Source organism: Silene latifolia, chromosome 2, assembly GCF_048544455.1.
Source record: "Silene latifolia isolate original U9 population chromosome 2, ASM4854445v1, whole genome shotgun sequence".
NCBI classification, from domain to species: Eukaryota; Viridiplantae; Streptophyta; class Magnoliopsida; order Caryophyllales; family Caryophyllaceae; genus Silene; species Silene latifolia.
The window spans coordinates 164,813,091-164,831,674 of record NC_133527.1 but is presented as its reverse complement, the minus strand read 5'-3'; the positions used below and the strand labels follow the sequence as shown (position 1 = coordinate 164,831,674).

The 18,584-nt window shown below is 37.1% G+C and overlaps 2 protein-coding genes across 2 annotated transcripts; both read left to right on the top strand.

Moving 5' to 3' along the window:
• Window positions 1–513: 513 nt before the first annotated feature.
• Window positions 514–15,089, top strand: LOC141643265 (uncharacterized). Its single transcript, XM_074452344.1, has 13 exons — window positions 514–756; window positions 3,017–3,151; window positions 3,301–3,327; window positions 5,547–5,637; window positions 7,823–7,866; window positions 9,775–9,873; window positions 11,102–11,159; window positions 11,268–11,320; window positions 11,681–11,782; window positions 12,263–12,328; window positions 13,571–13,689; window positions 13,974–14,145; window positions 14,775–15,089. The coding sequence occupies exons 1-13, from the start codon at window positions 631–633 to the stop codon at window positions 14,841–14,843; spliced, it is 1,161 nt and encodes a 386-aa protein (XP_074308445.1). The 5' UTR covers window positions 514–630; the 3' UTR covers window positions 14,844–15,089.
• Window positions 15,090–15,774: 685 nt separating this feature from the next.
• LOC141643266 (uncharacterized) lies at window positions 15,775–18,481 on the top strand. The gene is made up of 3 exons (XM_074452345.1): window positions 15,775–16,350; window positions 17,623–17,880; window positions 17,966–18,481. Exons 1-3 carry the CDS (start codon window positions 15,970–15,972, stop codon window positions 18,152–18,154), a joined length of 828 nt encoding a protein of 275 aa, XP_074308446.1. The 5' UTR covers window positions 15,775–15,969; the 3' UTR covers window positions 18,155–18,481.
• The last annotated feature ends 103 nt before the right edge of the window (window positions 18,482–18,584 follow it).

The following is an 18,584-nucleotide window of genomic DNA, read 5'->3' as shown; positions in this document are numbered from 1 at the left end:
CGAGGGTAAGTTATGGAAAGTATTATGAAAATGTACTGAGATGAGTAAAAAATGTACTGCGAAAATAAATTACTTTTTTTTTTTTAAAAAAAAGGAGTTTACAAGAATTTAATTTATTCTCAAACACGCAATTGCTACACTTATTGATATGTTGCAAAAAAAAAAATGCATTCAATTATCAGGCAAAAAGTACCATATAATTTTTTATGACTAAGAAAAAAGAAGAAACAATCTAAAAAACATTATTTTCAAAGCAAGAAATAATAAATAAAAATTGAATTGGGGTGAGGTGGGTCGTGTTATAAAATGCACAAGATTTGATTTTATGAGGTATTTTTATCTACAGTTTTTAATAAGCTAACCCGTGCAATTTTACACGGATTTAAAACTAGTTTAGAAAGAAAATCAACTTTGAGATTTGAAAAGTTGAAAGTGATGTCGTCCAAAATAGATTAGAGAAACAATAAAATAACACGTACGCAATTGTTGTCAAGAAAAATAAAAAAACACGTATACGCGGTATAAAAAAGGAAGAGGGCCGAAAGTCGGAGAGAGAAACGAGAGCGCGCTTCGATCTGTCCGCTCAACAACTCAACACAACTCCTCTTGTCTCTCCTACCATCCACCTAAATGACCACCATTTCTAACTTTCCGGTTCGGCACTCGGCGACGCCGGTCGTTTCACGTGAAAATAAACCGGCGTTTCGGTCCATTTGGATTGGCAACAATGCTCCTTTCAAATCCAAACCTTTCCAGGTTAGCTTTCCGGAATGATTACTTGTATGTTACATTGTTTCACATTTTCAGCCTAATATGCTCCATGTTGTATACATTTGTTATTTGAATGAGTTAGGAGGTGATTGTCGTAATTTCCACAATACCTTCGTTTTAACCACCGGCTAAGACCTCCTCTTACTGAGTTTATTAGTTGATTGAATTGTAATTTCAACTTGTGTAAGAATCCCCCGTCTCAGTCATTTGTTTACCTTCGTTCAAACTCCTCCTTACCGAACAAAAAACGATGTGAATGGCGGTAATTATAGAGTGTTAATTTGACTTAACCATACTAGGTGCTGGGCCTAAAGTTAATCCTGTGAGTGTCAAAAGTAATTTAACACCTTCAAGCTATAGCATCCAATATTTTGGTTGATGTGTAATGACCGTGATATTAAATTAAGGATGCGGCACCATGTCATGACTGCTTTGAAGGTTGCCGTGTTCACCTCTTTGGCTTCATTTGGTGCAATGACGGAGATTGGCCTTGTATGACCAATTTCTTATTAAGGTTAAGATTGGTACTCCGTAATTGATGCCATAAATGTGATGGTATCTTGTAAAGGAACATGAAAGTGTTTACGGATTCCCACAATTTTTTATCATCCAAGTCATAAATTTTGGGTGGCTGAGCAGTCAGATGGAGATCAACTTTGGTTGTAATGTATGATTTAGAGAGGACGGTTGGTGTGAGATTTGAGAGTGGTGAAATGTTTGCAATAGAAACAAGGGAGTTGTGGAGAGTATGGTGTTATGGTTCCTACTATTTAAATAAACCGTTGAAGTCTTGGTGGAGTTTGTTCGTCGATATATGTTTTAAGGCAAGTGATCATGGTTAGGTGAGGAGCTTTTGTACATGCTCTATCAAAGGTGTACGTTGTCAGCATAGTTGCAGTGTGGTAGGCACGAAGTTGCTCTCTTTCTTGATCGAAACTTGATTTGCTTTTTTCCCCCTTCTTGACGCATTCTTTCGCTTCTCTTTCTGGGCCCATTCTCTTTGCTAGCTTTTTTTATTGTTCTTCTATCTATGAGGAGATTTTGTCATCGTTGAACAATCGAACTCTAATCTGTTATCAAAAATGCCAAAAGGTAATTCTGTTTATCATTTCTCATTTTCGGTAGGCCATGGATGCTTTATTGACTCCGTTGTTTGTTATGCTGTTCGTTACTGGAATGTCACATATGTACCATCATGGATCACGTCTAGACCTGTCAAACGGGTCGGGTCAGAATACGGGTCGGGTCGAATACGGGTCGGGTCAGACTTGGCTGTAATTTTGATTATTTCAAATTCAAACGATAAATATAAATGAAGTAGGGAATGCAATAGTAAATAGATAGAAATGCATCTGTTCTTGATAGGCTACAAGCTCAGAAAACTGTGGTGAATGATTCACCTAGGCTTGCGCCTTCCGGTCATTTAGAAGGGAATTCTTTACAATATATGATCTCCTATTACATCGATAGCTTATATAGACCAATTGCCCTGGGGAATAAGAAGAGAACAAAACTAAGGAATTAAAATATGTGCACTACATTTATTCATAACTGAACCATAGATTCTTTACTACTGTTACCATAATTCAGGTGTTCTTGGCTACTTGCACTTGAGGTGGTTTCTCATTCACATGCTTATGCGGAGCTGTATATTCCTGTGAACTCTGGGTAGATGACTCTGCCTTTGGTAACCATCCAATTTCCCCTTTAGTCAGTGGCAGGCTGGTAGTAGGCCTGCTAATTTTGTGCTTCAAAATTATCCTACCAGCAGCTTTTACCTTGGTAACAAAGTCATATTTCCTCCGTAGGACCTTATTTATCTTTGTATCCATAGTTATTCAAATACCTTTGCACTTGGTTGCCTCTTCAACTTGCTTCTTATTCCTTCTCGGACGTCTTGCGTCTTTATCACCTGCCTTTTACCGATTTCTGGTTTGCTCAAAGCTACAGATACAGTCCAACTCCTGCTATATAGTCTAGTCTTTGAATTTGTGCAAAAGAAACCCTTTGAAGCTTCACTGTCCCGTGTCTTTCCTTTGTTATGTATAATGTTATCATACGTAGCCACCAATACAAGGTGTTTTTATAGTGAAACAAATTTTATTATGATGGGTGAAAGAAAAAGCAGGAAAAGAGAAGATATGCTGGTTGTGGTTGGATTCGATAGCCAGTGATCCGCTTGTTCATTTTTTAGTAGCTAACAACCTTGTTTATTTCCCCTCATTTCTCTGTTATCCTCTTGCAGAGTGGATCACTTTGCTGTTCTTGCTCATCAGTGAGGCGCTCAACTAGGATTGGTACTGGGTTGAATATTCAAATGGCACTAGTGAATGAGAGGCTTACATCTAATGCAGATTTGGGAAAGCGTTTTGGAACCCTGGTATACCCTTTCTCACCACATATTTCTTTCTCTGTTATTTTTGAATCTGATGGCCCATATTTTCTGAAATAGCAATATTTTATACTTTTCAAAATTTTTGAAATATTTCTGAACTACCTTTTTTGTGACTTGACAACTTTGGTCTGCAGGCTTATGATCTTGTACAAGGAGCACTTGTAAGTACTGATGTTTCTGGAAGCTTTAATATGAAATTTACCCCTAGAAATTGTTTATGCTTCTCTGAGCAGATCACCACAAAGTCAGGTATTTAAACTGTATGCTGAGAACAAGATTGAGGAACAATTCTAGATCTCTCCCTTCTCTTCATCGCTACCTTCTTTCTGTAACTGTCAAGTTGTAGACTTGTAGCCTATAGCTTGGAGAGCATTGGATTAGTTATATATTTTGTGAGTTACTGCCTTCTGACTGTCCGAGTGTCCGGTGCTTTTATAAATCACAACCAACGTTTTATGAATTATTTTAAATTGTATGATCATGCTTGATGCTGGTTTTAAATTTTTAATGAGAGCAAGAATTAGGTCTTTAGGAGTGAGAAGGGATTATAATAAATTGATTTTAGTGCAGAGATAAGAAACACACAAAGAGTAAAACTGGCCTCTTAAAAGATCAAGTTTTGCGAGTGTTGAGGGCTAAACCTATTTAAAATTTTAAAATAAGGATTAGGGATTCAGAGGGAAAATATACGAAAGAGAAAACCAACTTATTTACTGTTCTCTTATAAAGCCTATTTATTAGCATACATTGTCACATAAGTCCATTGTTGGGCCTTTCACTTCCTTGACTTTTGTGTATTGGGCATTGCATTCAACCCATATGTCCCGTGCTTCCTTAATTTAAGTTACATGTACTTTTTCGAGGTATTTTGGCATGTGGGGGCAAGAGTGGAATTCTTAAACGTTTTGTGGTGTTCAATAATTGGCAGCTTATATTTTGGGGGTGGGGTTACTTATCTTGCTTCCTTATGGGCTAAGGCAGTGGGTGCTTTTATTCTTATTACCTTATTTTTAAAGAAATTAGAGTAATCCCTTCAGTTCACATTACATTTATTATTCAATATATTTCTACTTTTGAGGTAGAGTTTGACTTAAAAGGACAAATATGTGCTCATATTGTAAAAGTGGTGAATCCAAATAGATGGATCGAGTAGTTTCTAGTTCTCTGGAGGACTTGCTCTGTTGAGCATATTTTATTTCAAGAATATTACGGAGTATTATATTTCTGTCGAAAAAACGTAAGCCGAAATCTTCAGGAAAAGAATACGGGGTTGGGTTCACTTGATCATGTATTTGAGGCGAATCATGTAAGTTGATGGCTGAAAAGTAGAGACGTAGGATTATGCAACTATATGACTCTATCTGTCCCTAAAGATAGCTTCTTGCAGTTTTTAATCGAATGTAGTTGCACAGAAAGTTGGAGTTTGAAAAGGCGAGTTGTATAAAAGGCCTTAGCACTGTCTAAGAAAGTCATGTTTGCAAGTCTTGAAATTTTGAGCAATTGTAGATGGGATATCCTTTAGCACTGTCAAAAGTGAATGAATGTTAAAGCTGGCAAAAATATTAGTGACAGGGCTAAATTTGGAGGTAGAAGTGGGAATGGCTGGTCTAACAAGGGTCACCAAATACTCAAATAGTTAAGAGGTAGTGGGCGCATTTGTGTTCTCTTCTGTTTGGATTCTTTAGAGATAGGCGAGGTTTGGTATTAAGCATATTGCATTACAGTTGCTAATACGGATGGTAAAAAGCCGAGGAGAATAGAGTGTCATTTACGGGCTGTTTGTGTTTATGAGAGTGTAGCGTAACAGATATGGATGCACATGCAAGAGATTGTTTAACAAGTAATCACACAAGGAGTTCCTGGTGGCGCGTCTAATTTACCTAGTTTACGAGAGTGGGAAATATTCTTACTAAGGAGAGTTATTGGATCCAGTTAAGTAGAATACAAATCGCGATTCCTTTGCACGCATTGACTTGCTCATTGTTTGGTATTAGCTCGTCGGAATTCGGATGTTTCCGCTAAGATTACCGAATCAAGAGTGGTTGAAGTAAAGAAAAAAATAAGTAACTCTTTTTTTAGGCACCAGATGCCATGCTTAGAGGCTCCAATTTGCAAAACATTCATATATAAGAAATTACTAAGTTTTGATGTTGTCTTGGTTCCCAGAAGAGGATGAAGATATTACAAAATTTTACTCTAGATCAGAAATTATTCGCTTCGTTCATCATTTTTGGGCTGTATTTAATTAGTTTTTATTTTTCTAATTCTTAGCATGCTTTGTAAGGGTTGATAATAGGACTATGATATTAACAAGTTATTGATTGAAAATATGCTCTACACAGCTAAATTTTGTTTATCTTTTATTTTATTTTCTTGTCAGGTAAGATGGAGTTCTCTCATGGATAAATCTGTACCTGAACCACCGACGGCAGTTCTCGTCCATGGCATATTAGGTTGTCGAAAGAATTGGGGTGAGTAGTCTCTATGGTGTTAATTTTTACTTGAGCACATTCTTATTATCAAGTTTTCGTTATAAATTTGTGCGTTATCTTTGCATAAACAAAATTATAATTACTATTCCAGTTCTACTTTGAAAATTTATTTTTCGGAAAATTCACGTGGTACCCTCAAACTTTTCCATTTTGCACATAATACCCAACTTAATAAGTTTGTGTACATTATACCCTCTATGTTTGATTTTTATGCACAACATAACCTTTTTGTCGCTGTAAAAAAAACTCAATTGCGCATAACTCCTAGACCGGAATTCTGAATCGACCAATTTTGTTTCCTAAAATGATTATCTCATCATAATCTACGATTTGTGAAAAAAAAATTGTCGACTGACATTTTATAGGGTTTTTTTTAACGAAAATCTCAAATCAACCATATCTTCGATCTTAAATTTCTGAGTTACCATTTTCGTTTTATCAATCAATAGATCTCGAAGAGATAATCAATTTAAAAAAAAAAATTAATTAATTCCGATTTCTGGTCTATAATTATGACCAATTGAAAATTTTAAAAACGATAAAAAGGCAAATTGTGCTTGAAAATCAAATTTCAAGGATATTATGCGCACAAACTTAAAAAGTTGGGTACCACGTGAAAAATCACAAAGTTTGAGGGTACCATGTGAATTTTCCGTTTATTTTTTGGATTTTCTTACCATTGTCCGCAGAGATTGCAACTCACCTGAGTGTGTTACTAAGCTTTCAATCTTGCATATGAATGAGTGACAAAAAGGACACGAAACATAATGTTGTAAAAATTTAGTTAATTGTTGTAGGGAAATCATAAATTATTTTAATTGGCATGAGAAATATGGTTAATAGGCTTGTCTAAATTATATTCCAGTCTTGCATACTATATGGGATCCAATCAGCACTTGCAATTTTAGGTCCTTATAGTTTGATAGCTTAAAGGACGGAGTCAACCAAAGTTTGTGACTTGATTTGGACAACAATGGAACCTGACATAAGGAAGCAGCGAAGGAAATTCTAGGAGTCTCTAAAGGAAATATGGCCATCAAGTTAGGACAAATTTGGTGGGACAATGAAGTGAGCCGGGTGATGAAACCAAACAAGAATCTAAAAATATTGGGGAAATGTAGCATCAATGAGAACTATGAGAGAATTTAAGATGATAGGAGAGAAGCCAAAAAGATAATACAAAATGCTATAGCGAAAGTGATAAGAAGATTGGTTTCAAAGAATTGGGAATGGACATTTATAGACTTAGCATGTATGAGGCACACGAGGACGTGGGATATGTGAGAATTATGATTGGAGATGTAGAGACAAAAAATAGATGTACATTGACTTTGATACCTGTTTGCGTATTCAATGACCATCAACAACAAGACGATACATAAGCAACCTTTAGGGAGTAAGATCTCATAGGAGTGAATTTAAGCGGGTGAAGTTAAGTTACTAACAGGAGTGAATTTGAACTGGTGAAGTCAAGTAAGTTACACAAATAAACATAAGTGGCATTAAAAAAGATTAGCAGTGAAATAAAGGACACCAAACATTTCTGTTGAAGTTTGTGGGTGTTTAGGGGAGAAAGGAATCGAATTACTAATAATTTTATTGTAAGAAGATTTAGAGATGTCTGTCATCCATGTCGAGGAAGGGTACTCGAATCTCTTTATATGAGCTCAAAGGTGACAAAATTGTGGTAACTATCATGGGAAAGTGTACAGATCCTGGAGAACTAATATGTATTTATGTAGGGATTAGGGAAGGTTGACTAGGGAGACAATCCAATGATCCATCTTATGAGACAAAACAATCACCCAGATAAAGAGTTACATGTGGTTTAGAATAGTTTTTGAGAAGTCACATGATGTTTAGTGGCCCTAGCAAAGAAGTTAGTAGTGCCATTTGTTTTTTATCACCGTATGCCTCATGGATGGAAGGGTAACTCTATCGAAAGATGTCTGCTGCTTCTCTTACTGCTGAATTAGAGGGTTTTTTGTTTCAATTTCATTGACGTCGTTGCTTTGATAAACTACTGAATTTGAGTTACCTCGAACGGCCTATTGATATCTTGAGCAAGTTACATTTCCATTATAAATTTATGTTTATTTGATAATTACAGTTGCAATTGATATGTTCTTCTTGACTTGCTTAAGTTGATTTTTTTGTTATACAGGTAGCTTTGCTCGTAGGCTGGCTAAGAGTTTCCCAATGTGGCAGGTACACTTTATCTTGTATTTTCCTATCTTTTAGAGGAAAATATAGAAGGATTCTGCGACTCTTTTGATGTATAGTATTTAGTCTATCCATTAGCTCTGCTAAGGAAATTTTGAATATGATTAAAATGCAAAACTGGAAGAAAGAACTTGTTTTCCTTCGTTGAAACAGGCTCAATCATAATCTTTTTGAAATATGGAGTTCAAGTATCTTGAATGATAAAAGCTTTAACTGGTCATCACTCATCAGTTACATTTTAGCAAACACTTCTGATCATTCATGATCCCCTGCCAACATTTTGAAGAGGAGCTCGTCTGTCAGAACTGGCTTTCTTTTTGTGGTCAGCCTTACGAACTGTTTAAGTGTGTGACATTGGATGGTCAAATCGAACTCACAGACACAGCGTATCTTAACAGTGGGGAGCTTAAACTGAAAATCAATTGAATCGAAGATCTCTTATTGCTACCATGTTAAACTATTACTCCCTCCCTTCCACATTGTTCCTCCCCTTTCCAAATGGCACAAGAATTAAGAAATATAGTAATAACCTATAAGTAGATATCAAAGTATAATTAGATTAATACACCAAAGCACCACATAAGCAGCTCTCACCACCACTGGCACCTTCTGCCACCGCCACCTAGCATTACTCACCACCTATCTACCCAGACCATCGATGGATGCATCGAAAATTGGAGAGTTCGCCGGGCTCCCCTGTTCACCATCATGTCCTCGTTCCCAAAATCGCACCCTCTCTGTAATTTCAAAACTCGACTATTTATGGTACCAAACTGTCGCCGTCGACATCAAAATCGAGATGTAAGAATGCTAGATCTGCAAAAACGTCGTAGGTCACAGCTGGAAGACTTAGAGTGATCGATGGAAGAGGGAGAAAGTGAAAGGCGATGTGAGTCAATTGGGTGACCGAAGTTCCGCAGGGAATGGTCACTGTAGGAGCGTCGAAATCCTGTGCACCTGCGTTGCGTTGTTAGTGCTTGCTGGCGATGCCCCTAGCACCACTCACCATCTCTTGTCTCAAGGGAGGAAGAAGAACGATGTTGATGGTGGACGTTAAGGACAGTGGTTGACGACGCGGCGGGTTTAAAACTTTAAAAGTCACCGGCATGGAGATAGGGAAGGTGGTGGCTGGTTGGGAAGAGTGAGGGGAGGTGTTAATAGGGTTTAAAGGAAATAAGTATGGAGAACTAATAATTAAATCTCCAGCTACACATATGACATATCAGATGTATGTTGCTAAACTTAAACTGTAGCATAGCTGAGAGCTTCCTGCTGGTTTGTTATCTGAAAACCGAGCAACCCCTGGGAGCTTTCATCCGCAAGTATTTCAAATGTATGTTGCTAAACTAAAACAGTAGCATAACTTTCATGGTTATTTAAATTTTTCATGATACAAATGTGTGGAATTAATTACCGTCAATGGGAAAGCTCAAAGCTATGGCTATCACAAGATTTAGTTTATCTTTTTTTTTTTCTTTTTTTGTAACGTGTCTAATTAAATTTTCATCCCATGAGCAACCCCTCTCCCTATATGACTTTTCACAAAACCTTATACTCCGTATATGACAGTGATATATATATGTGACCAACCCGTAACTCTATCATTGAAAGATGAAAAGATAAGAATCCATAAATCTATAATTAAACGAGGAAAGGATAGGAATTTTGTTTGCCATACCATATGACACTGTGTCATACAATACAGGAATTCATGTACTATTTTTTAATGTTTAATGGCTCATGTACTGGTGGTGTTATAAGGTTCCTTCAACTTTTTGAGAGTAGTTTGTGTCATTTACTTCGATAAGCTAACTATTTTGCTTATAGAAGTTTAATTCTGAAATACTAAAATTTTAAAGGTAATAATTATTGTTATATATATATATGATGCAGTTTTTGCTAATAGATTTACGATGTCATGGCGAGTCCGCATCAATGAAGAAAAGATCGCCTCATACTGTAGCTTCTGCTGCTCTTGATGTTTTGAAGCTGGTAAGTTTTAGTGTAAAGATAACAAGTTAATTTAATACACATTAATTCTGTGTCTTGTTCTTATGAGCTATAAGCAAAAACATTTTCCATCCATTAACAAGCTTCCTACTTTCCTTTTTGAGCTGTCCAATTTAAACTTCTTAATTTACAATTTTTTTATCTTTTGTCTGATTTTATGGCCATTATGATATATGATCCCACGTCTACTCTCAACCTTCATTTTCCACTTCATATTCTTAAACCCCTGAATTTTTCTACCCAATGAAACAACAACAACAACATCAGAGCCTTAATCCCAAAATGATTTGGGGTCGGCTGACATGAATCATCCTTTAGAACCGTCCATGCGTGAACGCACACCTCAAAAATGCGAAATCATTTGTGCCCAATGAAACATGAAAATTAAAATGGATGGAGTATTGATAAAAGAAGAATAAGACTTTGACCTTTTTCTTCCTATTTGTCTTCTATCCTTTCCATTTTCAACCCCTACCATCTAGATGTTACCATCAGACATCACTTGTCATTCAGTATTTCAGTGTACTCTAGAAGGTTTGAACTCAACCAAAAGTTGATCAATCTCAAGAGAATGCGATGTTACAATACCTTAGTGCCTCCTTGACTCTTGACTATGATGAAACTAAGGAAGGAAAATTTGCCCACAATAATCTTAAGCTTGACCGCTCTTCCATTTTTATCCTAAGTTACAATCTGTCAAAATTATCCCAAGTTGCAACACTGTTCCAGTTGTATCATGCAATTTTTCATTTATCCTTTTTACAGAAATGGAATTTAAAATAAACAATTTTAGATTTTAATATACTTATAAAATTTGTGAAGAACTTGTATTTTTGAACGTAATTAATTTATATCATGGAAAATTTACGGCGTCGGAAAATGGTGCAAAAGTGGAACAGTGTTTGCAACAACAACAACAACAGAGCCTTAATCCCAAAATGATGGAACAGTGTTTGCAAATTTAGGATTATTTTGGGAAGCTGTCAACGGAGGATTAAAAGTGGCAGACCGGGTCTTAGGAATTTTTCCATAAAGCAATGACTGATTAAGATGGTTGCGCTTCCATTTGGGATTATCCATGCTTAACTTAAAGTTCACATTAACAGTTTCTTATGATCTTAGTGACCTTTCCCAACTCCTTTTTGTTTTTTCTTTTGTTTTTCTCTGATAGACACAGCGATTAACTTGCTGTTAGTTTGACCTTGAATAGGTTTCTCAGCTAAGAATTACACCTCGAGTTTTAGTTGGCCACAGCTTTGGAGGAAAAGGTACTATTTCCTGCGTAGAATTTTTTTGTGTAGATGTGGTTCATAATACTTCCGTTGTGACTTTCAGCCGTAGTTTACTGAACTAATGTTTCTGGAAAAGTATTGCAGTCGTCATGAGCATGGTGGAGCAAGCTGCAAAGCCTCTTGCACGTCCTGTTAAGGTAAGTATGCAACTCGCTCGACTTTCAGAACTTGCCAGTTTCTTTATATTCAGAAACTACATTCATTTAAGTTTTCGAAAACCAGCAGTTCTTAGTGCACAGTAAGGGTTATGATTACCTGCCAAATATTTTGACCCATGTGTATTGTTTTGTCCCCTTGATGTTGTTGCCAAAGATTTATTCTATTTCCCGATTTTTTTTCAGAACAATATCTTAGTCATGTTTTGAATTTTGAGAGATTTTTGTACTCCTTTATTTGACAATGTGAATTTTCTAAGTTACAGTTGGCTTGAAACTGCTTAATTTCAAGAAGACATACCTAGTTTACTCTACTAGCTTTCTGATGAGTGATGTGTGTAGGTTTGGGTTCTGGATGCTACTCCAGGAAAAGTTAGACCTGGTGGACATGGTGAGGATCATCCGGCAGAACTGATTTCTTACCTTAGAAGAATGCCTGAAAAGGTTTGGTAACTAGGTTTAATGCGATGCTTTTCCTTTTTTTGTTTTAGTCTTTTTTTTCCCAGTGAATGGCTGCCTGCAGGCTGCGGCCAATTACATTTTTTTTTTCTCTAAGTGTTTTTACTTGATTTGTCATGGAAAAATACCAAGTCTTATCATGGTCGGTTTCTATCAATACAGTAGCACATGGGGTAAACCGTCTTCCCCTTTCTCCATAGTTTCAGCTTCTAATCTCAAATTATCTAGAAAGAATTATGGTTCAATTTTTGTTTCATTTGCTTTTCTAGTAAAGTAAACATATCTACATCCAGACAAATTCAAAGCATATACCTTATCATGTTACTGTTTTTCAGTTCTTTTTGCCGTGTGCCTGTCTGAACAGTTATAGCCTCTGCATTTTTTCTTTGTTGAACTTGTGTTAATTAATTATTGGCTAATTGATAATGCTAATTATGTTTATGATTCTGTTTTTTCTTGAGGAAGATTCCATCGAAGCAATATGTCCTTGACGCCCTTGTGCAAGAAGGCTTCTCAAAGGACGTGGCACAGGTAATAGCTCGTGTTCTAGTTTTTTTTAACACATGCATTTTCTTCTATGTAAAATATCTTGTCTTTTGTTTTGATCATTAGTGAAATTATTGTTAGGAAAAAAAATTGGATCATATGTTGTTTCTCACCTAATCTTTTTCTCTAAATAATATTTATACTTTCGAGATTTTGATCTTCAATGAAGACTCACTCTTCTTTGGCCTAGCAATATGATTAAACAAAATGGCTGACTAGCTGTCTGTGTATGTTATATGCAAAGTGACAGCCGTTGCAATTTTCGTAATGGGTTATTGGATACAGCCTTTCTATGTCAAATCACCTCAAGGGGTAAACTTGCATACATCCTAGCCCCTGACTCCATTCCACAGTAGAGAGAGAGAGAGAGAGAGAGAGAGAGAGAGAGAGAGAGAGAGCCTTTGAGGCACTCGGGTAATGTTGTTGATGCTGAGATAGCGGTTTTTGTAGCAAAATGGTAACTAGTTGACGATTTGTATGGTGTATCAAGGCTATCAACTGCCCTATGTTGAGGGCTACCCTGATTGGTTAGTCATTTTACAGGAATTTTTACAACTTAGAATGTAGTGTTTTCCCCATGGGAAGGTTATAGGTAGGCTCCATTGAGTGTTCTGTTAGCCAATGAGCAGTTGCAATAGCGTAGCTCAAACGTATTCTAAAAATGCTCATATATGGCACAATCAGCTATGTTCAATGCTTCATAATCCCCTTAAATCTTATGGACTGTTGTGGGGGTCGTGGTGTAGTGATCTCATAGTTCTAGAAAGCAAACCCTTATGTTAAAACTAAGACCTAGATCTAGATAAGTGGATATACATTATACGGATAAATAACTAAGAAGTGAAAGTTTAAGTAGGGTATGATCACGGAAAGCAAAGATACTGAAAGGCAGGTTCGAACATAGTGGACAGCTCTTTATGGAGCCAATGGGACAACGATTTGCAAAATTTAGTAATTTTTGTTCCTGATTTGTACTCCTCCCTGTCTATATTTTCCCCATTTTGGTTTTTGGTCTACCAGGTCAACGTTGGCCGAAATCTTTTCACAATATACAATAGCTACAAGTCTACAACCTATAATATCTTAAATGATAATATGAGTGCACAACTGCAAACTATACAAAATGTAGATTTTTGTCGTGCAAACTTCTAAAACTTTACTATATGAGAGCTTTTCTTCTCTGGAGCCGAGTAACTCAGAATTTGTTATTCCCGTGGTGTTTGTTAGTGGGTGGTAACTAATCTTCGACAAAATGGATCATCCGGTACAACATCCTCGTTCTCATGGGTTTTCGATCTCGAAGGAATTTCTGAACTGTTCCACTCTTATGAAGAAACAAATTTATGGTACAATTTCTATTGCTTTTCCTTTCATTGTTTATTGTTCTTCTTTCATGACTCGCCATCCTTTTAGATGCATGACAACTCTTGCCTGTTTCTTCTGGAATGCGTTACCTAGATTTTGCCATTTCTGTTTTACTGATAGTTGCATTGCAAGTTAAACTAAGTTCACCTGGTGTTTGAGACGAGAATCACAACATCAACAACAATAAACCTGTTGATTTTTTGAAGGTAGACTTTGGTTCTTTCTCTCAATGTACTAATTTGGGTGTAATTTGATCTTGGCACAGGAAAATTGTTGAAGATGTTCCACGAGGAGTGCACGTAAACTTTTTAAAAGCAGAAAGGAGTTTGCATAGGTGGGCTCTTGAGGATATTCAACGAATTCATGCCGCAGAGGAGGTAGCAGCTGACGAAGGAGCCGGAGTGCAGATGCATGTGCTTGAAGATGCAGGGCATTGGGTGAGTTTATTTCACAAAGTTGGGCGATTTTTACTCTCAGCTAAATGGGTCTTTCCCAATTATACTGTGAAAATATTTACTCCCTCCGTTCCACAGGATGTTTACGTTTTTCTATTTATTTTGTTCCAACAAATATAGCAAATTACGAACTTTATCTGACTCAGAAGCTTTATTTCCAACAAAAGTGTGTGGTTTTCTAAACATCTCATATGTAACTGTAGAAAATGGGAACCTTTTGGAGAGTGGAATTCGTTAGAGATATTAGGTTGTGTAATCTAACACGAGGCCTAGAAATAAATATGGAATACAACTGAATAATATGATTTCCAAATTGTGATAGCATTCTGACTTTATCTTGCAGTCTTAACTTATTCACTTCCCATCTGGCTGGATTAGATTATCTGAGAGAGCCTTTAGCCGCTTTTAGAACTCTGTTCTTCATAATATGACATGCGTTTAAACTCATTTTGAATTGAATATTTATCGTGGACTGTGGCGAACTTGAATCCGCAAAATATTACGAGTTTCTTCTATGTTTGTTTTGTATCTCTATGAGTTACCAAGTTTCTGCATATTTCTTTTTGGTATGTTCAGCCTATTTTAACAATTTCTCGTATTATTTTTGTTAGGTACACACTGATAACCCAGATGGACTATTCAAAATTCTTACTTCGTCATTTGAGCAATTCAGAGCATAAACTTGGATTTTCTGACCTTTAGATCGTCCTGTTGATAGCTCAAGTATTCCACAATGATAAGTCGATAACATCTGATAGGTAAAACGTTGATAGACCACATGATTGAAATTCTTGTGTACTGAATCAATGTTCTGTTTGGCCACGACTCCCTGTATAGAGGCTGAACCAAAACTCCAGGCTATAGGAAACCTATTTTTTTAAAAAGCTGGGAGAGGCAATATATTGCGATTTACGTCTTGTTTTCAATTATTTTTTCAGTATCTTATCTGAACTTGTATGGCTGAAATCATGGGAGCGGCCATTAACCTGAGTAGCTCTCGTCAGTAGTTTTTCTTTCCACAACAGTCTACTTCTCCAAATCTTCTATTGTGGATTTTATAGACTGTGCATTAGAAGGATGAGGTTAAGATCAGTACAATATTTGTTTGAGGAGATTGTGCTCAAGTGATGGGATGATGGCACCGCTACACTCCTACACACTTGTAGTCTTTGGAGCGAAAAGGAGCGAAGACCCCATATGTCTGCGACCATGTGCAATTTAACCCTAAACATTGTAATAGTCGTAAATTGACTCCATGACATTAAAATTTGTGTGCAACTAAGCCCAGTCGATTATTTTCTGGTCAATCGCTTGTTGGAAATGTGTGACAAGACATTGGATCTTGCACTTGAAAAACACATTCTTTTTGTAGATGGATATTATCCGTCTAAAGCTGAAGACAAATAGTGTCCCTCTCACAAAATGTGAGTGGAAAATGAATACACTCACTTGCCCTCCCATTTGCATTTTGTGAGAGGACCACTATCCGTCTTCAGCTTTAGACGGATAGTGGCCGTCTACAATGAGACGGACTGTGAAAAACACATTCTGTAAATAATTTATGAGACATCCGTAGATAAAATAGGTAAAGAATTGACGAGAACAAACCGGGTTAAAAAAAAAAAAATACTCGACTTAATAATTTGTGACAAATAAAATGTGGCCTGCAATTTGATACGAAACTTGAAAAAAGTTGAATGATTTGTTATCCATTTCATGTGGCCATGAACACTAGTCTTCCTTTCCCCAATCTTCTCTCTGTCTCTTCCAAACTCATATCCTTCACTTCTTCCTTAATCTTCTTCAATGGCTGCCACCACCACTCCCCTCTCCGTTTCCACTCCTCCGAAACACACTCTTCCCAAACTACCCTTCTTCACCACACTGCACCTGCCAGTGTCTCGGCTCCAATGCACTGCCCGTAACGTAAATGGCACAGGGGTAAGGATGACTACATGTTGCAAAGCAGCGGAAGTGACGATGGCGGAACAGTCCCCGGGATCAGGCGAGAATTGGGTTCCTGTGGTGCCATTGTCTGCGCTGCCTAAAGGAGAAAGGAGGGTCATTATACAAGATGGCGAGACCATTCTGCTGCTTTGGTATAAAGACTCTGTTTTCGCTATCGAAAATAGGTCACCTGCTGAAGGTGCTTATTCTGAGGGTTTGCTTAATGCTAAACTTACCCAGGTTACTTCATTTTACTCTATTCTTCTCAGAATTTAGTCACATTTGTTTCCTTGCCGCCCTTTTCGTTGGCGATAATATACTGGACTCAGTGGCGGAGCAAGGATTTGCCATTAGAGGGCGAAAATTAACGAGTAATGCCATAAGGAACAGTTGAAAAATTCTCGAAAATTTTAACCAAAATTTTTGAGCGGGGCGAGCGCCTCTACTAGCCCCCTCCCTCCACCACGGCCTGGAATGTTCCATTTTCATGTCCCGTTACTTTTATATTCTGCCACAGCATGATCTTGTGAGATTTATCCAATTTGTTTTTTTAATGATTAATGCTTATGTGTCAAATGAAGACGTAGTATGAGACACGTAAATTGGACACAGGATCAGACTCCCTGGGAATTACTAAGGGTCCGTTTGGATACAATTTTAGGAGGGAAGGGGAGGGGAGGGGGAGTGAGGGGAGGTGAAGGGAGGGGAGAGAAGGGGAGGGCAAATGGGATGTGGGTGTTTGGATAACAAAAATTATGAAGGGAAATGGAAGGGAGGAAGGAGGGAGATAAAGAATGGATGGAGGATTGAAGGATGTTGGTGGTATAGTTAGAGTCCAAATAATGTTTTCTTTCCAAATCTTGCCACCCTTGGAAAGATTATAGTTTGTTCTATAGGAGGGAAAATAAGTCCTCTCATTTCTCTCCCCTTCCATTTCCTTTCTCCCATATTTTTTATCCAAACAAAGGAAATTAAATCCCTCCCTTTTCCTCCCCTCCCCTTCTCTCCAATTCCTTCAATCCAAACGGACCCTAAAACTTTGAATGGTTTGGAATGGTTTGTAGGGATATTGAATATTGATTATATTCCATTAAGCTAGAATACCCTGGTAAATTTTGATTAGGAGATTTCTCCACATTTTAAGAATTCATGGGGTTTTCACTTTGTCAGTTGTCTATGTTCATTTTGTTCGACATTTGATCGTCTTAGCAAGTAGAAGAGAAAGGAATGAGAGAATAATTTGCAGGAACCTGAGTCGAGTTAGGACTAAAGTATCAGTGACTTGAGCACTTTGATGCTTAGAACGTCGATTATGGGACTAGCTCGCAAATCCAAGTACTGAACAACTAATGGAATTCATCTAGTTGGAATCATATTTTGAAATTTCTGAAATGGGAAAAGTTAGTATGTATGTGGTGTTTTTGCCTGTTTACAAAACCGACTTTGGAAGTTTATCAAGATTTTATTAAATTTGGTAAAAATGGGATTCTCTTATATCTCTTACTGTTCCAGGATGGATGCATAGTCTGCCCAACAACTGATAGTACATTCGATCTTCGAACTGGAGAAATCAAAGAGTGGTATCCAAATAACCCAGTCCTTAGAGTACTCACCCCTTCTCTCAGGTCACTCTTTGTTTATCCTGTCAAAACTGATGATCAAAACATATATATCAGTATGGGTTTGAGTTCGAATGATGCATCTGCCGAGATTGTGTTTAGTGGGAGAGCTCAACCCGGTTTCACATCTACAGACGTCAACGTGGAGGAGGTACATTCTTTAATCATTACCTTTTCCTGTAATTCTGTGAATATATAAAATCAACTTACAAATCGTCTTTTGACATGGTTTGCAGGTAAGAATGGTGGTAGATGAAAGTTCGGGAGGTTTTGGTTTCACATCCAAGAACGAAGTAATTAACGGAAAAGCTGCGGCCATTGGGTTTCTATTATTACTAGATTTCGAACTTCTAACTGGTAAAGGCCTTCTCAAGGGAACAGGCTTCTTAGATTTCCTTTACTCCGCCACTGATGCTTTCAAGTAAAAACCCATATTCAACAATTTTCGGCACAGATGAGAATACTAAATTCCAAGTTATGTTCACTCGTTCATCATTTCTCTCTGGATCTGCTTCTTTCTACTGTTCTCGTTTTAAGTTCATCAATATGTATAGTTTATTCAGCCACATGAAGATTCACCATACTTTAAATCCAGTAACGTAAGAATTTGATGTTGCTCAACTCTGTCAAATGTCGATACCATTTTGCGTTGGAGTTCATACGTGAACAGAAATACTGTACTCGGTATTAATGTGTACATTAAGTTTTGAGTTAAGGGTATGCATAATTCTACCGGCTTTTTGCATTGTTCACCGGGTTTTATGTCGTTTCCCATTTTGCTTTTTAAATGCTTTAGATGTCGTGCTTTGTACAATGGCCCGTATGCTAAAGACGAGCTTGCCAAAAATAAACTAA

Bases quoted from the DNA above. Each gene is read 5' to 3' on its own strand.
- LOC141643266 (XM_074452345.1), top strand. From the start codon at position 15,970: ATGGCTGCCACCACCACTCCCCTCTCCGTTTCCACTCCTCCGAAACAC. The intron at 16,351-17,622 runs GTTACTTCATTT...TTACTGTTCCAG, and splicing joins TTAATGCTAAACTTACCCAG to GATGGATGCATAGTCTGCCC. The intron at 17,881-17,965 runs GTACATTCTTTA...CATGGTTTGCAG, and splicing joins CAGACGTCAACGTGGAGGAG to GTAAGAATGGTGGTAGATGA.
- LOC141643265 (XM_074452344.1), top strand. From the start codon at position 631: ATGACCACCATTTCTAACTTTCCGGTTCGGCACTCGGCGACGCCGGTC. The intron at 5,638-7,822 runs GTGAGTAGTCTC...TTTGTTATACAG, and splicing joins AGGTTGTCGAAAGAATTGGG to GTAGCTTTGCTCGTAGGCTG. The intron at 13,690-13,973 runs GTACAATTTCTA...ATCTTGGCACAG, and splicing joins TATGAAGAAACAAATTTATG to GAAAATTGTTGAAGATGTTC.